Here is a 19,778-nt window from a genome sequence, read left to right on the forward strand (position 1 = left end):
ACACCCCCCGCCTCTTCCTACTCTGTTTTTATACGGGAGTGTTCCCTTGTCCACTGCTCCCTGCTCCCATCTTCCTGCTTCGCTCAGTTCTCTAAGATCCGTTGAGGTTGCCCTTCTCTGGGACCTGCTCCAGCTCACTTATAACTTGGTGGAGGTGCAGAAGCCCCGTAGTCATGCAGGCAGCCAGGCCTTTGACTTTTCTGGCATGCTGGCAAATCGATTCTGTACACAGCCTTTTTTGGAGTCAGCAAAAATGACCCAACTCCCACTTTTCAGAAACCACCGGGCAGTGCTCCTTCTCTAAGAGATGCATGTAGGTGATAGCACAAAGAGAGCTAACAGATGCGACCTGGGGAAAACACAAGACCCGCTCCCCCTTGATGTTTCCATCTGAGGCCCTCAGGGTGCTTTCAGTCCTTTGACTCTGATTGTGATATTTCTACCTTCTGCCCTGCAACCACACATTGCTCAGGTTCCTTGGAGAAGAAAGCAAAGAGCAGTTTCCGTGACTTCATCCCTGTGGTTCTGAGCACGCGGACGCGCAGTCAGTCTGGTGAGTGAGTGAGTCTGAAGCCGTGGCCCATCTTGGCACTTCTCTGCAAAGAGAGATAGAAGTCTGGTGGAGTCATTTCACCACTAGCCCAGGTGGAGAGTTGGGAATCTGGTTCACTGTGCTAAGATGCCCTGCTCCTTGCAGAGACAAGAGAGCCCAGGGTGGGGAGAGGGTGCATTGCCCACAATTTTAGGACCGTTTGCTTAGCTCTTCCTAACAGGGATTTGACATCTCTCGTTGGCAGCCGATGGTGGAAAGAGGAAAGGCCTGTGCCGCTCAGGAAAATTGACCCGCTCCACACTTGGGCCTCTCATGATTATTGGAGCCAGTCTCAGGCACAGACATATAACCTTTGGGTTTATTGCCCTATGTGACAGGCGTCAACAAAATTGGAAATGGTCGTTGAGTTATCAGAACCAGTAGAATCACATTTGGTCCCCTGAATTTGTATTCAGTGTCTAAAAGAAGATAGCTGCTCCCAGCTACCACTATTGTCTGCTAGCCTCCATGTTAGTTCATAGCCCTGGAAGTGGTTGCCCTGGTTCACCCATATTTCCATGCAAAGTGGATAGAATGGGGAAGCAGGGCACAGTGTAAACTCATCTATCTGACATTCTATTAACTGGCACTCAGCACATGGAGAATGCAGTGATAATTGGAGCTCATAATGACGGCCTGGAGGCCTCGCAAAATCCTGAAGTGTCTTCTGAATCATCAAAGAGTGATTACATTATGCCCAGTCCCGTTTTACTGTTAAACACATTGTACTGTATTTGATTCTTTGGAAATTGGTGATCCCTGTGTGATCTCTATGGTGATTCCGTATTAACCAGAATATTAGATTAACCAGAACACTTCGTTCCCTGCCTGGTCTGTATATGGAAAGTTTGCTGGATATTTGCTGTCTTTGAGTGGTCTGACTGACTTGAAGCTTTGGTTGAGGGATGTTCTCTTTGCCTCGAACCATTTCTTTCTTCTGCTGACCTCACTTGTGTTTGGGGATTGTCAAGTTAATAGTGAGTCCTTGGGAGAAAGATGGTGGTGTCTCAGAGCTGCTTCTAAAGAAGACTGTCAGATCTGCAGTTGTGCTAAAACCAGGCCAATTTAGGGTTGTACTTTTGTTGTTAGCAGAGTTGAAGGAAGGGGTGTGGATGAAAATGGGGGGAAGGCAGGAAAGGTACCCTCATGCTGGGGTTGTCTGGGAGGAGGGGGATGTGCCTACCCAATGGTGAGGAACAGCTGCAGAAGGGAGGAGGGGGGGCAGGGAGAGAGCTCTACCCCTGGACTCTTGGCCACTCAATAGGAGGTGGGGTCAATGTAAGGGAAGAGGGCCTGGTAGAGGAGCATCTGGGTGGGACTAACTCAGGCTGTGTCACAGGAAAGGGACTCCTTGCTTTGCTTTTCCTGAGACTCTTCTTTTGTGACGATTCTGCTTGTCCAGGGTGGCTTTGTCAGAGAGATTGGTGGTCACTTAGTGGGCAGGGGTGGGGTGTCATGCCGATCTGCCCTCCCTTACCCGCCACTGAACCCTAATTTCCCAAAGGGCAGAGACCTGTGGCCCCCACCTGTACCTCACATAATGCTTGGTGTCTTGTAAGCACTAAGAGTTTGTGCATTGAATTAAAGTCACAGCAACATGGATGAGGAAGGGCATATGTTTTGGATACTTGATATTTGTGTGGTATATTGAACTCTGTAAAGTGCTTATGGGCAAATTATCTCATTTGAGCCTCAAAACAGTCCTTTGAGGCCAGTAAGGCAGAGAACAGTGTCCCCGTTTTAATAGAGGAGGAAACAGAAGTGAAGGAACTTTCCCAGAGCACACAGCTAATAACTGGCAGAGCCTGAACTTGAACTCAGACCTTCAAGCTTCTAATCCAGGGCACTTGCTTCGACACCGTACTCTTTGTCCTTTGAAGAGGTACCTGACCGCCCTCTGTACATCCCGTCCACAGGAAGCATCTGTAGCTCCTTTGCTGGTATGGCAGACAGTGACATGGGAAGCCAGGAAGTCTTCCCTACAGAGGAGGAAGAAGATGTGACCCCCACCCCAGCTAAGCGTCGAAAGGTGAGAAAGACCCAACGGGACACTCAGTATCGCAGCCACCATGCCCAGGACAAGACTCTCCTGAGCCAGGGCCGCCGGCACCTGTGGCGAGCCCGAGAAATGCCCTGGAGGACAGAGGCTGCCCGGCAAATGTGGGACACCAATGAGGAGGAGGAGGAAGATGAGGAGGAAGGCCTGGTGAAGAGGAAGAAGAGGAGACGACAAAAGAGCCGAAAATATCAGACTGGGGAGTACCTGACAGAGCAAGAAGAAGAGCAGCGGCGGAAAGGGAGAGCAGGTAAGGCTGGCTGGGGGCTGCTGCCCCAGTGAGCTGCTGTCACTCGTCCCCAAACCACAGTGACTCTGGCTTCTGGGGACCCTCGGGCATCCTGGGTGTTCTCACCTCTGCCTTCTCTTCGCCAGCCAAAAGTCTCTGCACCCCTAGAAACCTGGTGCTATGAGCTCCAGCTGCCAGAGGTGGTCACTCAACTCCAGTCCCCAGGTTTTGGCTTGGGGTTGAGATTGAATGAGTTTGGACTGACCTGCAGGTGAGCAGAGGGCATGAAGGCCCGAGCCCTCCAATTTCGTGTAAAAGTCTGAACCTGTGAACAAGGCCACGGTGGCATCCTTGGCATGGGACAAGTTGATACCAGGGAGTTCCCTGGTTGGCTTGAGGGAGCTGGGTCTTGGGAGGCTGGGTTCTCTGTCCTAGAATCCTGGGTTCAAGAAGAAAGAGGCATTCATTGGCTGCCTTTCCTGGGATACCTTCAGCCCCTTCACTAAAAAGAAGTACAAAGTTTCCTCAACTTAACAGAAGAACTTCAAGTAGAAGCGGGCACAACATTACTTTCTCAATTAAAGCTACAAAGGTTATTAAGAGGCAGAGTGAAGCTTTGAGGTGACCCGAGGTGGCATCATTTTTGTTGGACCTGAGTTGGAAAAGCAGGCAGCCCAAGGAGAAAACCCGGCTCTCTTTGCCTACGTCACATACCATAATATGTAATCATGGAGTGTCACCNTGTCTCTCACTGTCTTTCTCTGACTTCTGCCCTTGAAGCAACAACTGATTGTCTCTGATAAGGTATTTATCCTGAGCTAATGGGAAACATCTACATTCTCCCTGTTAGTGAGCACTGAATACCTGCCTTCTGAGGAGGCAGTAGATTCTGGATTTACTGTCATGCAAAGGAGGCCAGCCGTCATTTCCGGCTCTGTTTAAGCAGAGATATATATGGTACCATTCCTATGCTTCAGAGAGCAATTGAGCTAATTTTCCTCAACTGTGTGAGAGAGCGGGGATAATTTTCCCTTTTTCCTGCCAGAGCCATAAGGGATTGATCAAGAAAGAGGTGTCAAGCTGTTGGTCTCAGCTGCTTGTGTTAGGATGAAGAAGAGCTTTAGTATCACCCAGTCTTTTCTAACGAGAGCTGGTTTCCTAGAAGATTGGGCGGTACTTATGGAACCTACTGCCTTTGGAATCAGAAGAACCTTCAAGGCGACCTGGTCCTGTTTTCCACCCAAAGCAGAGATCTCTACAGCACTGTGGACAATAGCCTTTACTTAAACACCTCCAGGAGTATGGAGAACACCACTCAGCAATACATCTTATTTGATTTGGGGGAAGCTTTAGTTGTTGGAAAGTAGGTCATTCTCCCTCCGTGTGTGTGTCTAACGGTGTTGAATCGAGGCTCTTGGCTTTGGCATACAGTTTGGATACCTTCTTCCAGATCTAATGGTGACCTCTTCAGGAAGGGATTGCCTGGCAAATGTCTCTTCTCCAGAAAGCTCTGATCCCTCCTAGTACTACCTATCTTTCAGGTTGACATCAGGGAGTCAGGCAGAAGCCAAACTAGACAGGTCACCTTACTTCTGTCTGAGTGTCATGACCTTCCCTTTTGTTCTGGACTTGGGTTCCCATCTTGACCTGCAGAGGAGATAGGAAGAGCCACTTCCACTCACACACCTGCTACTTCCACTCTGTTTCTTTCCTGCTACTGTGAAGTTCTTGCTCCACTACAATTTATTCAACTCCAGAACCCTCCTTGCCCTGGGTAAATGGGTTAAGGGGCTGCTGCTTTCCTGTGGCAGTGAATGCTGTAATACGGCTTCCCCATGTTTGCTGAGGTCCTCCCTCATAAGGCACCATTCTGTTCCTTCCTCTTTTGCCTCAGCCCGGGCTTGTTGCATCAAAAGCCCTGGTTTAGAATGTTCTGGTTAGAATTCCTGTTAGAAGCTATCTAACACCATAGTTCATGGATAGGTGTGGGGACCCACTGGTGGGTCAGGGCTAGTTGGGAGAAGGGGGTAGCATGATAGCTGGCCTACGAGCTGTGTGTAACCTGTAGCCAGTTCCTCATACTCTAGTGATGGCTCCCACATCTGGATTTGCCCTTGGTAATGTCACATGTGAGAGCACATGCCAAGGTCAAGGGAGGTGAGTTAGAACTCTTGGATCTTGCTCAACCCCCTTGTTTTCACAAATTGGAGAAACTGAGGCTGCAGCTATTTGTTTCCAGACATACTGATCTTCTGTCGTGTACTGGACATGGTGGTCAGTCCTGTGGGGGAAGTAAAGAACACATGGGCATGGCCCTCCCTAAAAAGCTTGCGATGAAATAATGTGGTAAGGATGCCTCACTCTTTATAATGCCTTTTAAAGGGGTTTTGTGTATGTTACTTCATCTAATTTTCCCACCGGTCCTCTGATGGGGATTATATTCGGACATTGAAACTGAGGCTCTGGGAGATTGTGACTTGCCTCCAGCCAATTATACAGCTAGTGGTCAAGCCCTACAGACCCTACAAGTCTGTCCTAATGCTCATGTGTAGGGGGGATAGATTGGGTCTACCCTTACCTCTTAACTAATATTACTGTTATGTGCCTCTCAGGGATTGGTGCTCTGGATTTGGAAAGAACTGTCAAAATCACAACCACACTTTTCTTTAATGTTTATTCATCTTTGGAAGAGAGGGAGAAAGACTGAGTAGGGAAGGGGCAGAGAGACAGAAAAACAGAGGATCTGAAGTGGTCTCTGAGAGCAAAAAGCCCAATGTGGGCTCAAACTCATGAATCCCAAGATTATGATCTGAGTGGAAGTTGGACGCTTGACTGACTGAGCCATCCAGGTGCCCCACAACACTGCTTGAAGCTAGGAAGTACTTCGTCTAGTGAGCTGTGGCTAGAATTAGAGATGGCGCCCAGTGTATTCCAGTGACTTGCGACTGCCCACCAGCTAAGTAGGCCTGCGGCACCTTCTGGTTTCAGGGAGTTTCTGTGGCTTTGATATTTGTGTCCTCAGAGAGTGACCAACCAGGCTGTCAGGTGGGTGAGCTGAGGCTATGAAGGAAGACATCTCTGTTTACTCCCCACCCAGGTGTGCTTCATACTTTGGTGAAGCAGAGCCACTAAATTTGCTTTCATAATGGAATGGAGAAAGAGACAAAGAGTATGGGGGAAAAGCTGAAAAGAAAGTTGTGACTTGCTCTGGGCTATGGGGGAAATCCTTTAAAACTACCCTCATCTTCGGTACAGCCCGATGGGCCGCCCCCTGCTGGCAGGGTTGGGAGTCATCAGCTGCTTGGAGTGGAGGGACTTTGATGTTGAAGTATGGTGTCCATTTGAGAAGCATTTAGTGGAATCATCAGCACCACACTATCACATACTGGTAGCTGATAGTTACACAACTTTGCACTGAGATTCTAATCCCCAAAGCTTCTGATTCATCTTAGAGGAAGGCATCGCTTTTCTGTGTTCCATTTCCCTGACATCCATTCTTTCCTGTTTCTTGCCTTCAGATTTAAAGGCCCGCAAGCAGAAGACTTCCTCCCAAAGTTCGGAGCACCGCCTCAGAAACAGAAACCTTCTTTTGCCCAGCAAAGCCCAGGGGATCTCGGATTCACCAAATGGTTTCCTCCCGAATAATCTGGAGGAGCCAGCCTGCCTTGAAAGTTCAGAAAAGCCATCAGGAAAACGAAAGTGCAAGACCAAGCACATGGCAAATGTCTCAGAAGAGGCAAAGGTACGTTGCCAGTGAGGGAAGTTGGGGTGAGGGGAGCAGGCTAGGGCCTCAGGCTTTCCACAAGCTCCTTGATGAATGGTCCTCTGAGTGAGTGACTGGATGGAAAGGACCAAATTAACCCATATTTATTCCAGTATTTTGAGCTAGTCCTAGAAAAATTGGGGGTTGCATTTGAAAAATGGAAACTAAAGTTATAGCTAACAATAAGAGTCTGTAAACTCTCAGGTTTGGCTCATGATGGCTTTTCTTCAACAATCTTTGGATCTCCTTTGAGTTAAGGAAGAGTTGAAGAATATGGCAGGATGTTAGCCTGAATAGCTTGTTAATATCCAATCAAGAAGCTTTTGTCTGGGCTTAACTCACTTGAAACCAATCAGAGAGCTTTCTGAATCAATCAAGGTAGAAAACAGCTTGTAGAAGCAAGGATGTTGATGTCCAGACAAAGGTTGCTTGGGGGTTGGGCTGAAGGAGCTCTAGCTGCCCTTCCCCACACCCAACTCTCCAGTTCCTTTGCTTCTTGGCCACTCACCAATCAGTAGCCAGGCCAGCATTCTAGAACCCCTATTCATAGTTGACATCTTTTTTTGGTCTGATGTTCACAACATTGGTTTTAAGTTCCACATTGTACCATTCGAAGAAAAACCACGTGGTCCTCAGTCTTCCATGAGCTTTACATTTGAGAGAAGTGAATGGGGTGCCTGCGTGGCTCAGTCGGTTAAGCGACTGACTTTGGCTCAGGTCATGATCTCACAGTTCGTGGGTTTAGGTCCCGCGTCGGGCTCTGTGCTGACAGCTGGCTCAGAGCCTGGAGCCTGTTTCAGATTCTGTCTGTATCTCCTTCTCTCTCTGAACCTCCCCTGCTCACGCTGTCTCTCTCTCTCTCTCTCTCGCTCTCGCTCTCGCTCTCTCGCTCTCTCTCTCTCAGAAATAAATAAAACATTAAATTTTTTTTTAAAAAAGAAGTGAAGGTCCAGGTTCAAACGTATAACCATTATATATATTTGTCATCGGCAACCAAAAAAGGGTCATATTGGGTTTGTTTGGTGGTTGTAACTTTAACAGCTCTTTCCAGCTCCAGAGCAGGGATCCCTGAGTGGCACTGGCAAAAGGCAGGAGACTCAGGGGCTCATCTCCCCCTCCTTCCCCTGTCCCCCTCCCTCTCCTGGAATCTGGTTCCAGCTTAGACAAGGTACTCAAGCCTATTTCCTCATCTTTAAAAATGGAGATGATACTCCATGTCCTTTCCATCTCACAAGGGTGCTTGGGGAACAAAAGGAGGCAATGGATGTAAAAGGCTTTGATAACCGTAAAGTGCTCTTTGAGGTTGGTGTGCATCCTCAAGCTTCAGGTTGAGGCAGGGATGAGAGACCAGAGGCACAGAGTGGCAAGGTAGCAGTGACCATTCCCTTAGACCCCCAGAAGGGCGGGGTGGGGGAAGGAATAAAGAAGTCTGGTCTGTGCTGAGTGTTTCCGTTCACATGGTTGTTCTTAATTCCCACAGTGGCTGTAGTCACTGTTGTCCTCATTTTTTGGTGAGGACACCAAGGCTCAGGGAGGTTAGGGGACTTTCAGGAGGTTACTCAGTGGTCACGAGTGACAAAGTTGGGACATGAAGCAGGCCTGACTGCCGCAGCTCTTTCCACATGCCTCTACCCTGTGAATGGGTAGCTTCAGTCTGTACCTGGGAGACACCAGGGGAGGGTGTGGCCAGGCAGGGATACACGGCAACCCTGAGCAACTCTGGTGAAAGGTGGGTATCCCCTTCCTCTTCCCTGCTCCTCCCCAGACACTCAGATGGCCCTGTCCCACACAAAGGTGACCAGCCGCCTGACGTTCAGCAGCACACGCTGATAGTTGTGCCTGGTTATTCTGCCTGGCAGTGTCCCTCCCAGAGAGGTTTTGTGCCTTCACGGGGCCTCCCTTTCTCCCTCTAGCCTTTCTTTTTCTCCCAGTCACCACCACCTGCTCTGGTTGCCCCCATGGCATAGTGCTTTGTAGTGAGAAGCAAGGCGGGGGGAGGGCGGGGGATGTGCCCGCAACACTAAAGCTGGGGCATTGGCCGAAGGCTTCTTCCCACAAGGGCTCTGAGCCAGGGAAGGGGAGGGGGACCCCATTTGTTCTTGCTCCCCCCCCTCTCAGGCAGCCTCCCTTGTCTCTGGCAGCTCTTGCCCCCAGAGGGAGAGTTACCCTTTGGCTCCTGGCTTGGCTTAGCAAAAACCTAGGCACTTTACCCAGCATCTTCCAGTATTGCCATTATATACCTCTACCCTCATGGCCATAGAGTAACACTCTACACTCATAGCCAGTGCCTTCCCACTAGTGACTGTACCTCTCTGCCTTTTTGAGATGAGGATGGATAGCAGCTCTGGTTGTCTTGGGATTTACCAGAAGAAACAAATGCCCTGGGTTCTCATCTTTTCCCTGCTGACATTCCTTTCCTGGCTTCATGATTTTCTAGGCAACTTTTCTGTGTGCTTAGGGCCCTGCACATAGCTGGCTTGAATCAAGTCAACAGATGTCTGTTGTGGTGATGTGTCCAGCCATGGGTTAAGTGCTGTAAGGAACAAAATAGAAGATAACAATATGAACCCTGCCCCCAAGGAGCTTAAAACCTAGCAAGGGAGGCCAGACTTGTCCATGAAACAGTGGAAAGAAAAGTCAAGCATTAGGCACCAGATTATTTGTTTCAGGCTAGGTGTTCTAGGTGTACAGAGAAAGAAGTCTAGAGCATTGTAGAATGTTTTAGAAGACATAGGATTTCAGTGAGACCTTGATAATGCTCTGAGGGATTTGGCTAAGTGGTGTGTATTAGTTATCTCTGGTGGTGTAACAGATTACCCTAAAACTTAGCAGCTCAACACAACAATAAATGTATTCTCTCCCACAGCTTCTGGGGGTCAGGAATTCATGAGCAGCTTAGCCAGGCCTGGCTTGGGGTCTCCCACGAGGTTGTAGTCAAGGTGTCAACCATGGCTCCATTACCCTGAAGGCTTGACTAGGGCTGGAAGGTCCGCTTCCAGGGTGGCCCCCTCACGTGACTGGCAAATTGATGCTGGTTGTTGGCAGGAAGTCTCTTTTCCTTGCCCCGTGGGCTTCTCCCAAGGACTTTTTGAGTGTCCTCATGACATGGTGGCTGCTTTCCCCCAGAACAAATGATCCAAAAGAGAGGAAGGCTGAAACCACATTTTGTCTTTTAGGAAGTAGCCTTGGAAGTCACACACTGTCATCTTTGCAGTCTCGTATTTGCTACACAGGGCAACCCTGTCCAATGCAGGAGGGGGCTACATACGAGCACAAACATCAGGAGGGATCATCAGGGGCCATCTTAGAATCTGATGAAGGCAAAGTCTGCTCTCTGGTCACCCAGTGATTAATGTCCCTCTCACATGCAAAGTGTACCCACTTTGCCCAAGTGGGTCTCCCAAGGCCCCCCAAAGTCTTGTCCAAATATGACATCAGCTCCCAGTTTAAACTGTTTTTTAAATGTATTTATTTTGAGAGAGAGAGAGCAGGGGAGAGGCAGGGAGAGAGGGAGAGACAATTCTGAGCAGGCTCTACATGGTCAGCAAAGAGCCCACTGTAGGGCTTGATCTCACAAACTATGAGATCATGACCCGAGCTGAGATAAAGAGCCAGATGCTGAACCAACTGAGCCATCCAGGCACCCCAGAATAAGGTCTTAGTTTAGAATCTCATCATCCAACTTAAGTCCAGGTGCAAATGAGGCTCCGGGGGTCTGGTTCCTTGAGTACAGTTCCTTGAACACATTTCCTCCCCATTGAAGACCCCACAGGGGAGAAAGGGAAGCTCAGAGAAGCTAGGCCTTCATGCAGGTTCGCACTAGTGAGTGGCAGAGGCAAGATCCCAAACCAAGATCTGTCTGACTCTTGCACCCAAGTGCTTTCCACCACCCAGGCTGGGCTTGAATGCAACCTCGGGATGTGATGTGGAGGAAGGTGAGAAGAGGCTGGGGAAGGTTTGAAGGCAGGTTGCAATAAGAGTGATGGCCTTGGCAACCATGCTTCTTAAGTCAAAGAAGTCTCCAGTTCTCTTTACTCTCAGTTTGCTTTTGCTTATTTAGAAGTAGGACTTGTAAAAACCTCATCAAAGGGATATTGAGGCAGGTAAAGAGAGCATGCAGAGTGCTTGAAGGAAGCTGAGATATCCTCTCAATTTCTGATTTCTGAGCCCTTGGTCAATCATTGGTTTATGTGGTTGAGGATTTGAGCTCCTCAGCATCTGCTCACTGGATAGGAACTGGTGGGGGCCTGTGCTGATATGGGACTGCATCTGTGCTTTCCAGGGCAAAGGTCGTTGGAGCCAACAGAAGACGCGATCTCCCAAATCACCCACCCCAGTGAAACCCACCGAACCATGCACACCCTCCAAGTCCCGAAGTGCCGGCCCAGAGGAGGCCTCCGAGTCACCTACAGCCCGGCAGATCCCCCCAGAGGCACGTCGGCTCATAGTGAACAAGAATGCGGGCGAGACCCTCCTGCAGCGGGCAGCACGTCTTGGCTATAAGGTAGGGAGCTCCACGCCAGCAGGATGCCACTGCCCAAGCACCTGTGGAGAAGCTTCTCCTCATTGGCTCTTCTGTGGCCTGGGCAGGGCTTTGTTTGGGGTTTCAACCTCGACTGGACTCCTTCTACTGCCCAGATGGCCTCTGGGGCCGGCCAGCGTGGTATGTGGGAATGCAAGCTCATGTGAATATCAATTGGGAATGAAAATAATTGGAATGGTAACACAATATCGATAATCCAACACATTCCTAGGCCAGAAGTGGGATTTTGACATTGTCTTGAATTTCTCTTTGTGCTGGCTCCCCCACTCAGAGAAGAACAGGGATGATCACTGCTCTTAACATTCTCCCGCTGCCCCCATTTTGGCTCCCAGTAGAAGAGGAGGCAGTAGTGTATGGGGGGCGCTAGGTTGGGCTCTCCTACCGTACACTACTTCCCTATGGATTGGAAAGGAAGCTGGCATTTATTGAGTACCACTTTTGTCCTATTAATAGCTCTGATTGCTTCATATCATTTCATCTCACCTTTAACCTGTGGAGGTAGGTTTTATTAGCCCTGTTCTACATGTGAGAACATCAAGGATTAGCAATGTGAAATGATGTGTCCCTTACTTACTACTTCATCTGTATGAGCTTGAATTCTCACCAAGGTCTTTTTGATGCCCAAGTACCAGGGTCGGGTGGAAGCCTGACTCAGTGACCATAATTAAATTTTGTTGGACGTTTGTGTTGATAGGAACTCCTTGACCATGTACCTTTGCCTACCACACCAATTGTTTCCTCAGGATTTGCTCTTAAGGGTGGAGCTGCTGGGTTATACAGTAGACCCTGATTTTTTTTTAAGGCTTCGAATAATCTACAACTGATGCATATAAAGACAGCTGCACTTCCAGCCAGGCTGGCCGTCACAGGGGAACTGCCTTGACAGCGTCTCACTGGCAACCTGCCCATCTTTCTTGAGCACCTAGTGTGGGGGCTGGGATAGGTGCCAAGGGAGATCTAAGGAAAGAAGATGACCAACCCCTGCCCTCAGGTTTAACCTTGTACCTAGAGCCAAACTAGCAAATCGGGAACCATAGGGGAACCAACCAGGGCAGGGTAGGAGCAGTCTGGGCAATCTGTCATGGAAGGGAGGGAGGAGGAATATGAGGCCTGAGAGAAGAGGCAAACCTCTGCGCTGGTGAGGAGGGTAGGGGGCCTTGCGCTCTCCTGGGTACGGGCAGCCTGATAGTTCCTGTATCCCAGAGACAGCACCTCCAACACAGGCACACACTCACTCACATGTTCACTCACTCACTCAATTGTCCTAGCCAGACAGCCTGCGAGCTAGCTGTCAGTTGGGATGCCTGGGAAGACCATGTCACCAGGACCTGACAGAGGCCTGATGATAGGCCCCTGGTAGCTGCTGCCTGCCTCTTCCCCTCAGAAGAGGGGCTGCCTCTCCCCTCCCCCTCAACATATTCACTAGCTTCATTTCAGACTACCTTGGATGCTTCCAGTGTCAGAGTCCCATCTCTAGTCCTATCGTGTAGCCCAGGGACACTGATCATTACTATATGTGAATGAATGACCACACTGGATTATGCTTGGAGCAATCCTGATTGGAGAGGAGGCTAGAACTGAATGCTCTGGCATAAACATCCAGGACTAGTGCTTAAAACAATTAAAACTAGCATCCAAGGATAGTACTTAAACCAATTCTTCTCTACTTATTCTTGAATCACCAGAGACTGTGCTTGCCACCACATGTCTCATTTCTGTGGTCTGGTGCTACCTTGCAAAGCTCCAGACTAGGAAATCAGTGCTCAAGGACTTGAGGCCTGAGAGTACGAGCTCGTGGTAGGCAGGTGAGCCTCTCTGAGGACCTCATTCTAACAACCCACACCCAGATGAGGGAGTATCCTTGGTGATAAGAAATGTCTTCCCGCTGCTAAGAAAATAGCCCAGAGTCAAGGCCGTGAGAATGGACCTCAGGATTGACTTTGGTAACAAACGATTTTGACACTTGTTTGTTAGTTACCGCAATAAGACTTACTCTTTGGACATTTGGAAAGCTTCAAAACTAACTGGAGTGATGTCAAGAATTAGGCGTCTCTTGGGGCACCTGGGTGGCTCAGTCGGTTGAACGTCTGACTTCCACTCAGGTCATGATCTCACAGTCCTGAGTTCAAGCCCCATGTTGGGCTCTGTGCTGACAGCTCAGAGCCTGGAGCCTGCTTTGGACTCTGTGTCTCCCTCTCTCTGCCTCTTCCCGACTCATGCTTGTTCACGCTCTCTCTTTCTCTCTCAAAAATAAATAAACATTAAAATTTTTTTAAAAAAGAATTAGGCCTCTTTTTGCTCATGGAGCTCTCCCTGTCCCCACAGGACGTTGTTCTCTACTGCCTCCAGAAAGATAGTGAAGATGTGAATCACCGCGACAATGCTGGCTACACAGCCCTGCATGAGGCCTGCTCCAGAGGCTGGACGGACATCCTGAACATCCTGCTGGAGCATGGGGCCAATGTGAACTGCAGCGCACAGGATGGCACGAGGCAAGAAGGCTGCCCCCTGCCCTCACCCCCACCCTCAGCTCTGCCCCTCACTCAGAAGAGCTTGCTGCAGCCTAGACCTTCACAGAACACCAGGCTACACATTGCAGAGAGGCCTTGTCAGGAGGTGTTTGAGGAAGACAGCTGCAGACTGTAGAGGGAAGCGGTTTACAGCAGGGGTGTATGAGTTCCTGGCTGGCCTGTCCACACTGGTAACTAAGGGCAGGTTGGGGTCATCTAGGGATCATCCCATTAAATGCAGCTTTACCAGTAACACCACTCAGGCATCCCTCAAATCCTCCTGGTAGCACATCTATCTCAGGCAGCATCTTAGGCTCTAGGAACCAGGAGGCTGACCTTAGGGTAATGCCCCAGATTTGATTCTTGATTGGATGTCTGTACACTTGAAAAAAGATACCTGCTCGGTCTTAAAGAAATTGTACCCATTCCCTTCCATCAGAGGGCCTACCTCCTGAGGAACATTGAGACATGAGCTGCATGTCAAGTGGGGGGCTTGGGTCAGAGGACGCAGGCTCTGCTTGGCCGCCACCTGGTGCGGGGAGCCACTCTGCTCATCCCTGCTCCAGAGTAGTCATCCAGATCTTTCTGTTCATACCCTCAGCATCTGCTTTAAGATTATCCTTGCCTAGGGCCCCGTTCTCTCCCAAACTCCAGAGCTACAGTGGAGCTACATGGTACCCGAGGGACTGTCCCAAAATGTAGGGGGAACCTTGGAGAGCGAAATGGGAGTGGCGGGAGGAGAAAGAGGCACAGAGAGAGGAGAAGGAAGTAGGAAGAAATGATGGGGGATATAGGCCAGAGGTGGTTTCTCTGCTCTAAGTCTTACCCACATTATCCTAGGATCATCTTATTTTGTTTTCCCCTGATGAAGTAGCCTGAGGCCTAGACACCTGGGCTGCCGCTTGGGCTCTGTTGTCCTCATCCTGTTTGACCTCTACAGGCCAGTCCATGATGCAGTGGTCAATGACAACCTGGAGACCATCTGGCTCTTGCTCTCTTATGGGGCTGACCCCACACTGGCCACCTACTCGGGACAGACAGCCATGAAGCTGGCCAGCAGCGACACCATGAAGCGCTTTCTCAGTGGTAAGCACAGCCCAGGCTTGAAGCCATCATCCTTGGGGCTAGCCTCCAATTCCTAAACTCGTGAGGAGATAGTCTTCATCTCCCTCCATCTCAACTCCCATGAGAGGCGTCAGCCCTCTGCAGGCTTTCCTTGAAGTGTCTTAGAAATCTCTATGCACTTTAAAAAGCCTAAAGGTCTACTTCCTCTTGTTCCAGTGCTATGAGTATCCATATCGCATGCATCCTCTTCAGGGCCATGGTAGCTCACAGGGACCCACTTCCTAGCTAGGTATGTCGGGTAGGCCTCCTTGTGAGGCAGCGGCCCGACTGATAGATTGAACTGGGGGCAAAGTGTATTGACCCATGTTTTGAACGGGTGTTAGTTACAAAGAAATGACACTTAGCATTTTGCTTTTGTTCTTGAACTTTCTCCTTGTTGGTAATCACAGTGGAACCCTCAGGACCCTTCCTGATGCTGTATTTCTCCCCCCACCCTGCCTATGGTAACTGATGTTCCCTCTGCACCCCCCTGAACCTTTTTTCTTCCTCTGTCATCTGGCCCCTTTGGAAGAGTGTGTGGTGTTCAGGTCCATGGCAAGGGCCACAAGCCAACATGCATTTATGTTCTTATTAGTGGACAGCCAGTTTGCCTGCAGTTAGGTAGCTCTGCTGAGTTGGGCAGCAGGGACATGGGACGGGGGGAAGTCCAGTGTGGGCATGCCCACTGGAAATCTCCTCAGACCTGACCTCTGAATGATGGAACTCTGCCTCCTTAGTGATATCACAGGTCAGCCCTTGCTCTAGCAGTTTCTTCTTCAGACTGCCAGAGTGCCCGACAGAAGGAGCTGCTGGCAGTTGTCTCACTGACCCTCTGTAGAGGCTTCATTGTTTGCTGTTGAACCCCTTTCAGACTGGGAGCCTATGGGACCAAGGGTTTGCTCAAGGCCACTCACTCTCACTCTGGCTGTGGCCTTAGTTAGTCCTGAATCCCCACCTCCCCATATATAGTTCTGGGCTCCCAACCAGGAAGGAGATCATTTATTCGTTGAACAAAGGTTAACTAGGTAGCTGATGATGGAGGAAGAAACAAAGGAACGTGAACTAAAGGTTCCTGTGGAAGGAGGACTAGGTGGGAAGCATCACCTTGATACTAATAAAAGCCAAGGGATAAGCAATGGGAAGCCGTGGACAGAGGCCTTGACTCCTCCCTCAGCCATCCTTCATCAGGTCCCTAGTCAAGCCAACCAAACCCTGCAGTCACTGGTCACTGCATATAGGCCTCATGCCTCCCAGTGACACCCAGCCCTTCTAGCTAGGGGGCAGGACTGACTTTTCCCTCCCCTCAGCTCTGGGGCTGTCCCAGGCCACTGGCCGTGAAGGGCCGAGCAGTTTGGTAATGCTCATTCAGTCATTTGTTCGAAGCCAGTCATGACTCTTGCTCACTGTAGCTGCAGCATCATGGGGGCTCAGGGCCCCTTCTTAAATACCATGTGCCACATGCACTGTCTTATACATACACGTCTGCAGTCCAGCTGATTCCCAGAAGAAACTAGCACAGATGAACATCCAGAACTTCCCGACATGATAAAAGCACTGCATGAAGCTCTGTCTCTGACCAAGAGGTTTAATCCAGGCCCTCTCTGCACTAGAGACTGTCCTCCAGAGGGGACCCTCTGGATCCAAATACAGCCATCTCTGACCACCTTAGTGCGCAGATAAACTCTTTTCTTTCCCGACCTCTTCTCCAGAATTCCAAAGGAATTAAAATATTGAGACCATTTTCAGTAACTAAAAATTTAGAAACAAACACATTTTTATCTCTTCTTCCCATTTCTGTTAGCTAATCCCAGCTACTAGCCAGCCTTTTGATGCCTCCTTCAACTAATCTGAATGCCGGCTCACGTTGCAGAGTCAAGAGAAGACTTAACTTTTTTTTAAATAAAGATTTTATTTTTAAGTAATTTCTATAACTAATGTGGGGCTCAAACTCACAACCCTGAGATCAAGAGTCGCATGCTCCACCAACTGGGACAGCCAGGAACCCCAAGAGAAGACTTCTCTTAATTCTGACATTTTGTAGCCTGTCCAGGCCAAACACCTTCACTCAGATTTTGACATTGTTTCTCAACTTCATAGGCACAGAGCTACAGCTTCATAATGGGGGGCGGAACTGAACAGAGTGTTGGAACAGGGCTACCTCTTTTCCATGCAAATACCAAGTGTGCTCAGATGCAGATCTCTGTCTCCTGTTTGGGAAAGTGCTAGCAGCACCTGGCCCTTATGCCCCAGGGAGGCGCTGGCAGGGGTCAGTGGGCTCCTGAGAGAGGGAACTTGGGCCCATAGGCTGTTTTCGGGAGATGAGAAGACAATACTCAGTTTTTGTTTTTGTTTTTTTAATTGAGGTGAAAATCACCTAATACAACTGTTTGGAAGTGAATGTTTCAGTGGTACTTAGTGTATTCACAATATTGTATAACCATCATCAGGGGCTCAATTCCTTAAACTGAGTATTTCTCTTTTTTATTAATCACAGCCACCCCCCACCCCCACCAGATGTCACAGAACAATTGGACAGGATGGTCTAGTGCCTGGAGGAAGCACCATGGGCTTGGAAGTGTAGGAGGCATTTCCCTCACTGCCCACCTCCCCAGCCCCTAAACCTGGATGCATTTGGGTGGACCTCTGGATTTATTTATTTTTTTAACTTTGCCTGTCGTGCAAAGGTATTTAAAAAACTTTTTGCTTTTCATCCCCAAGCATTTGCCTGACCAGACTCTCTGTAGATTAATTGTCTTCTCCCTCCCCTGGTGGAGATCCCACTGGGCAGAAAATGAAGGCGAATCCCTGTAGAGTGCAAAGGGCTCCATTTTCTGCAGGTGGAAAAGATGAGTGAGAACGTCAGTGTTGTTCCTGGTGTGGAGCTTCCTTCTCTTTGTGTAAGGCTCCTGTTCTGGAAAAGTCTGGGAATGAAACCTTCTTTTAAATACACAAAAGAATGTCACTATTTACAAGTATCCTGTAGTGAATCCTTTTGCAAACCAGAAGATGCTCGTAATTCATCTGGGTTGTAAATATGTACTTTTCTGTATTGAGTTGGCTTAAAGTAAGGCCTGTTTCTCCAGAAATCATGAAGGATGCAGTGGCACCCCTTCTATTCATCCATCTATGCATTTATTGAGCCCCAGTTAGGTTTCCGGTACAGTGCTGGGTACTGGAGGTCAAAAAGCGAACCCTGTCTCCCTCATCCTTGGGCTTGGGGCACCATGCCATGCAAACTGTCCAAGAAGCCTTTGGAAGACCTTCTCCTTGGACCAAATTACAGGCAGGCATGTGACTGATTTGCCTTTGACCCTTTGAAGAAAAGAATAATACCCAGGCTAGTCAAGGGAAAACAGATTCGTTTTCATCTGTCAGAAAGAATGTGGGGGCCGAGGGGAGTTGCTGCAGTTTGGTTTTGGGGCATCCGAGGAAGGATCAGTACTGCTTTTTCTTCCACTGATGAAAGAGTTAGCAGTTTACCACCCGAGGTCACTGAATCACAGGTTTTTGTTTTTCCTGCCAGAGACTTTTGCCGTATCACCCCATGTCGAGGACCACTTGTTTTCTTTTTTTTCCTCTCTCCTTTCGAGTCTCTCAGTTAGTGACTTGGTTGGAGGACATAGGGAGTGGTATGATGGGACCCTGAGAAAGACAGAAACTCTGCCAGGGTGACCACTCACCTTGAGTACTTAAAATTTTTCTTTTATTGAGGTGAAATTCACATAACCTAAAACCAAAGCTATTTAGAAGGGAACAATTCAGTGGCATTTAGTGTGGTCACAATGTTGTGCAACCACTGCCTCTATCTAGTTCCAAAACCTTTTCATCACCCCCAGAATGAAACCCCAAACCCATTAAGCATTTGCTCTCCATTTCCCCTCCCAGCCCCTGGCAAACACCCATGTACTTTCTGTCTCTATGGCCCTGCCCATTCTGGATATTACATATAAATGGAATGATACAGCATGGGACCTCTTGTGTCTGACTTCTCTCATGTAGCATCATGTTTTTCAAGGTCCATCCATGTGGTAGCATGTTTCAGTACTTCCTTCCTTTTTCTTAAAGTTAATTTATTTATCTTGAGAGAGAGAGAGAGAGAGAGAGAGTGAGAGAGAGAGAGCGCTGGAATAGGGGAGGGGCAGAGAGAGAGAGAAACCCAAGCAGGCTCCATGTTGTCAGCATGAAGCCCGATGCAGGATTTGAACCCATGAACCATGAGATCATGACCTGAGCTGAAATCAGGAGTCAGAAGTATAACTGACTGAGCTACCCAGGCACCTTGTACTTCCTTTTTGATGCTGAATGGTATGCCATTGTACGGATCTACTCCATTTTCTTTATGCCTTCATTGGTTCATGGGCATTTGGATTGTGTCCGCCTTTTGGCCGTTGTAACTCGTGCTGCTATGAACATGTGTGTAGAAGCATCTGTTTGAGTACCAGTCCTCGGTTCTTGTGGATATATACCCAGGAGTGGGATTGTGGGGCTGAGGGCACTTTTTGGTGGAAAGGAGAAGAATAAAGGACTGAAATTTATTGGAGGGGCAGGGGACAGTCAAGGGAAGAGGAATATCCCTCTTTGTCCCTATTGTACTTGAAGGCTCATAAGGAAATATGACTGGAAGGTGCGCCATCAAGCAACCGTGGGAGCTTCTTCGGGCACGCAGCTCATAGGCCTTCCCAGACAATTGCATCTTTGCTCATGCCCATGCACACTGGGCTGCTTCAGAAAGGCAAATTCACCTGCAAATGACAAAGATTTGTTGTCAGTGAGGAGAATTAGTGGAATGTGCCAGGGGCTCTGAAGGCAGTCCCTAGAGAGGAGCCCCAAGAATGTGGTGAACCAGGGCTCTGATGGAATCCTCGTGTGACCTCCTGGGAGACAGCAGTCCGTGGAGCACATGTGTTTTGGCATGCTGGTTAAGCAGGCTTTAGGTCTTGCCTTGTAGTAATTCCTCCCTCCCTCCCTGTCTTCCCCATAT

General features: G+C 49.0%; 1 protein-coding gene across 1 annotated transcript in view; it reads left to right on the top strand.

Moving 5' to 3' along the window:
• BCORL1 (BCL6 corepressor like 1) overlaps nucleotides 1-19,778 on the top strand; it is a 43,414-nt gene that overhangs the window by 15,357 nt on the left and 8,279 nt on the right. The window contains exons 6-11 of the mRNA XM_077766161.1: nucleotides 473-553; nucleotides 2,509-2,898; nucleotides 6,396-6,619; nucleotides 10,923-11,144; nucleotides 13,509-13,675; nucleotides 14,634-14,779. Coding sequence (XP_077622287.1) covers nucleotides 473-553; nucleotides 2,509-2,898; nucleotides 6,396-6,619; nucleotides 10,923-11,144; nucleotides 13,509-13,675; nucleotides 14,634-14,779 — 1,230 coding nt within the window. The remainder of the gene's footprint in view (nucleotides 1-472; nucleotides 554-2,508; nucleotides 2,899-6,395; nucleotides 6,620-10,922; nucleotides 11,145-13,508; nucleotides 13,676-14,633; nucleotides 14,780-19,778) is intronic.

This window comes from Crocuta crocuta, unplaced genomic scaffold (genome assembly GCF_008692635.1).
Source record: "Crocuta crocuta isolate KB4526 unplaced genomic scaffold, BGI_CrCroc_1.0 scaffold1133, whole genome shotgun sequence".
In the NCBI taxonomy this organism is placed as follows: Eukaryota; Metazoa; Chordata; class Mammalia; order Carnivora; family Hyaenidae; genus Crocuta; species Crocuta crocuta.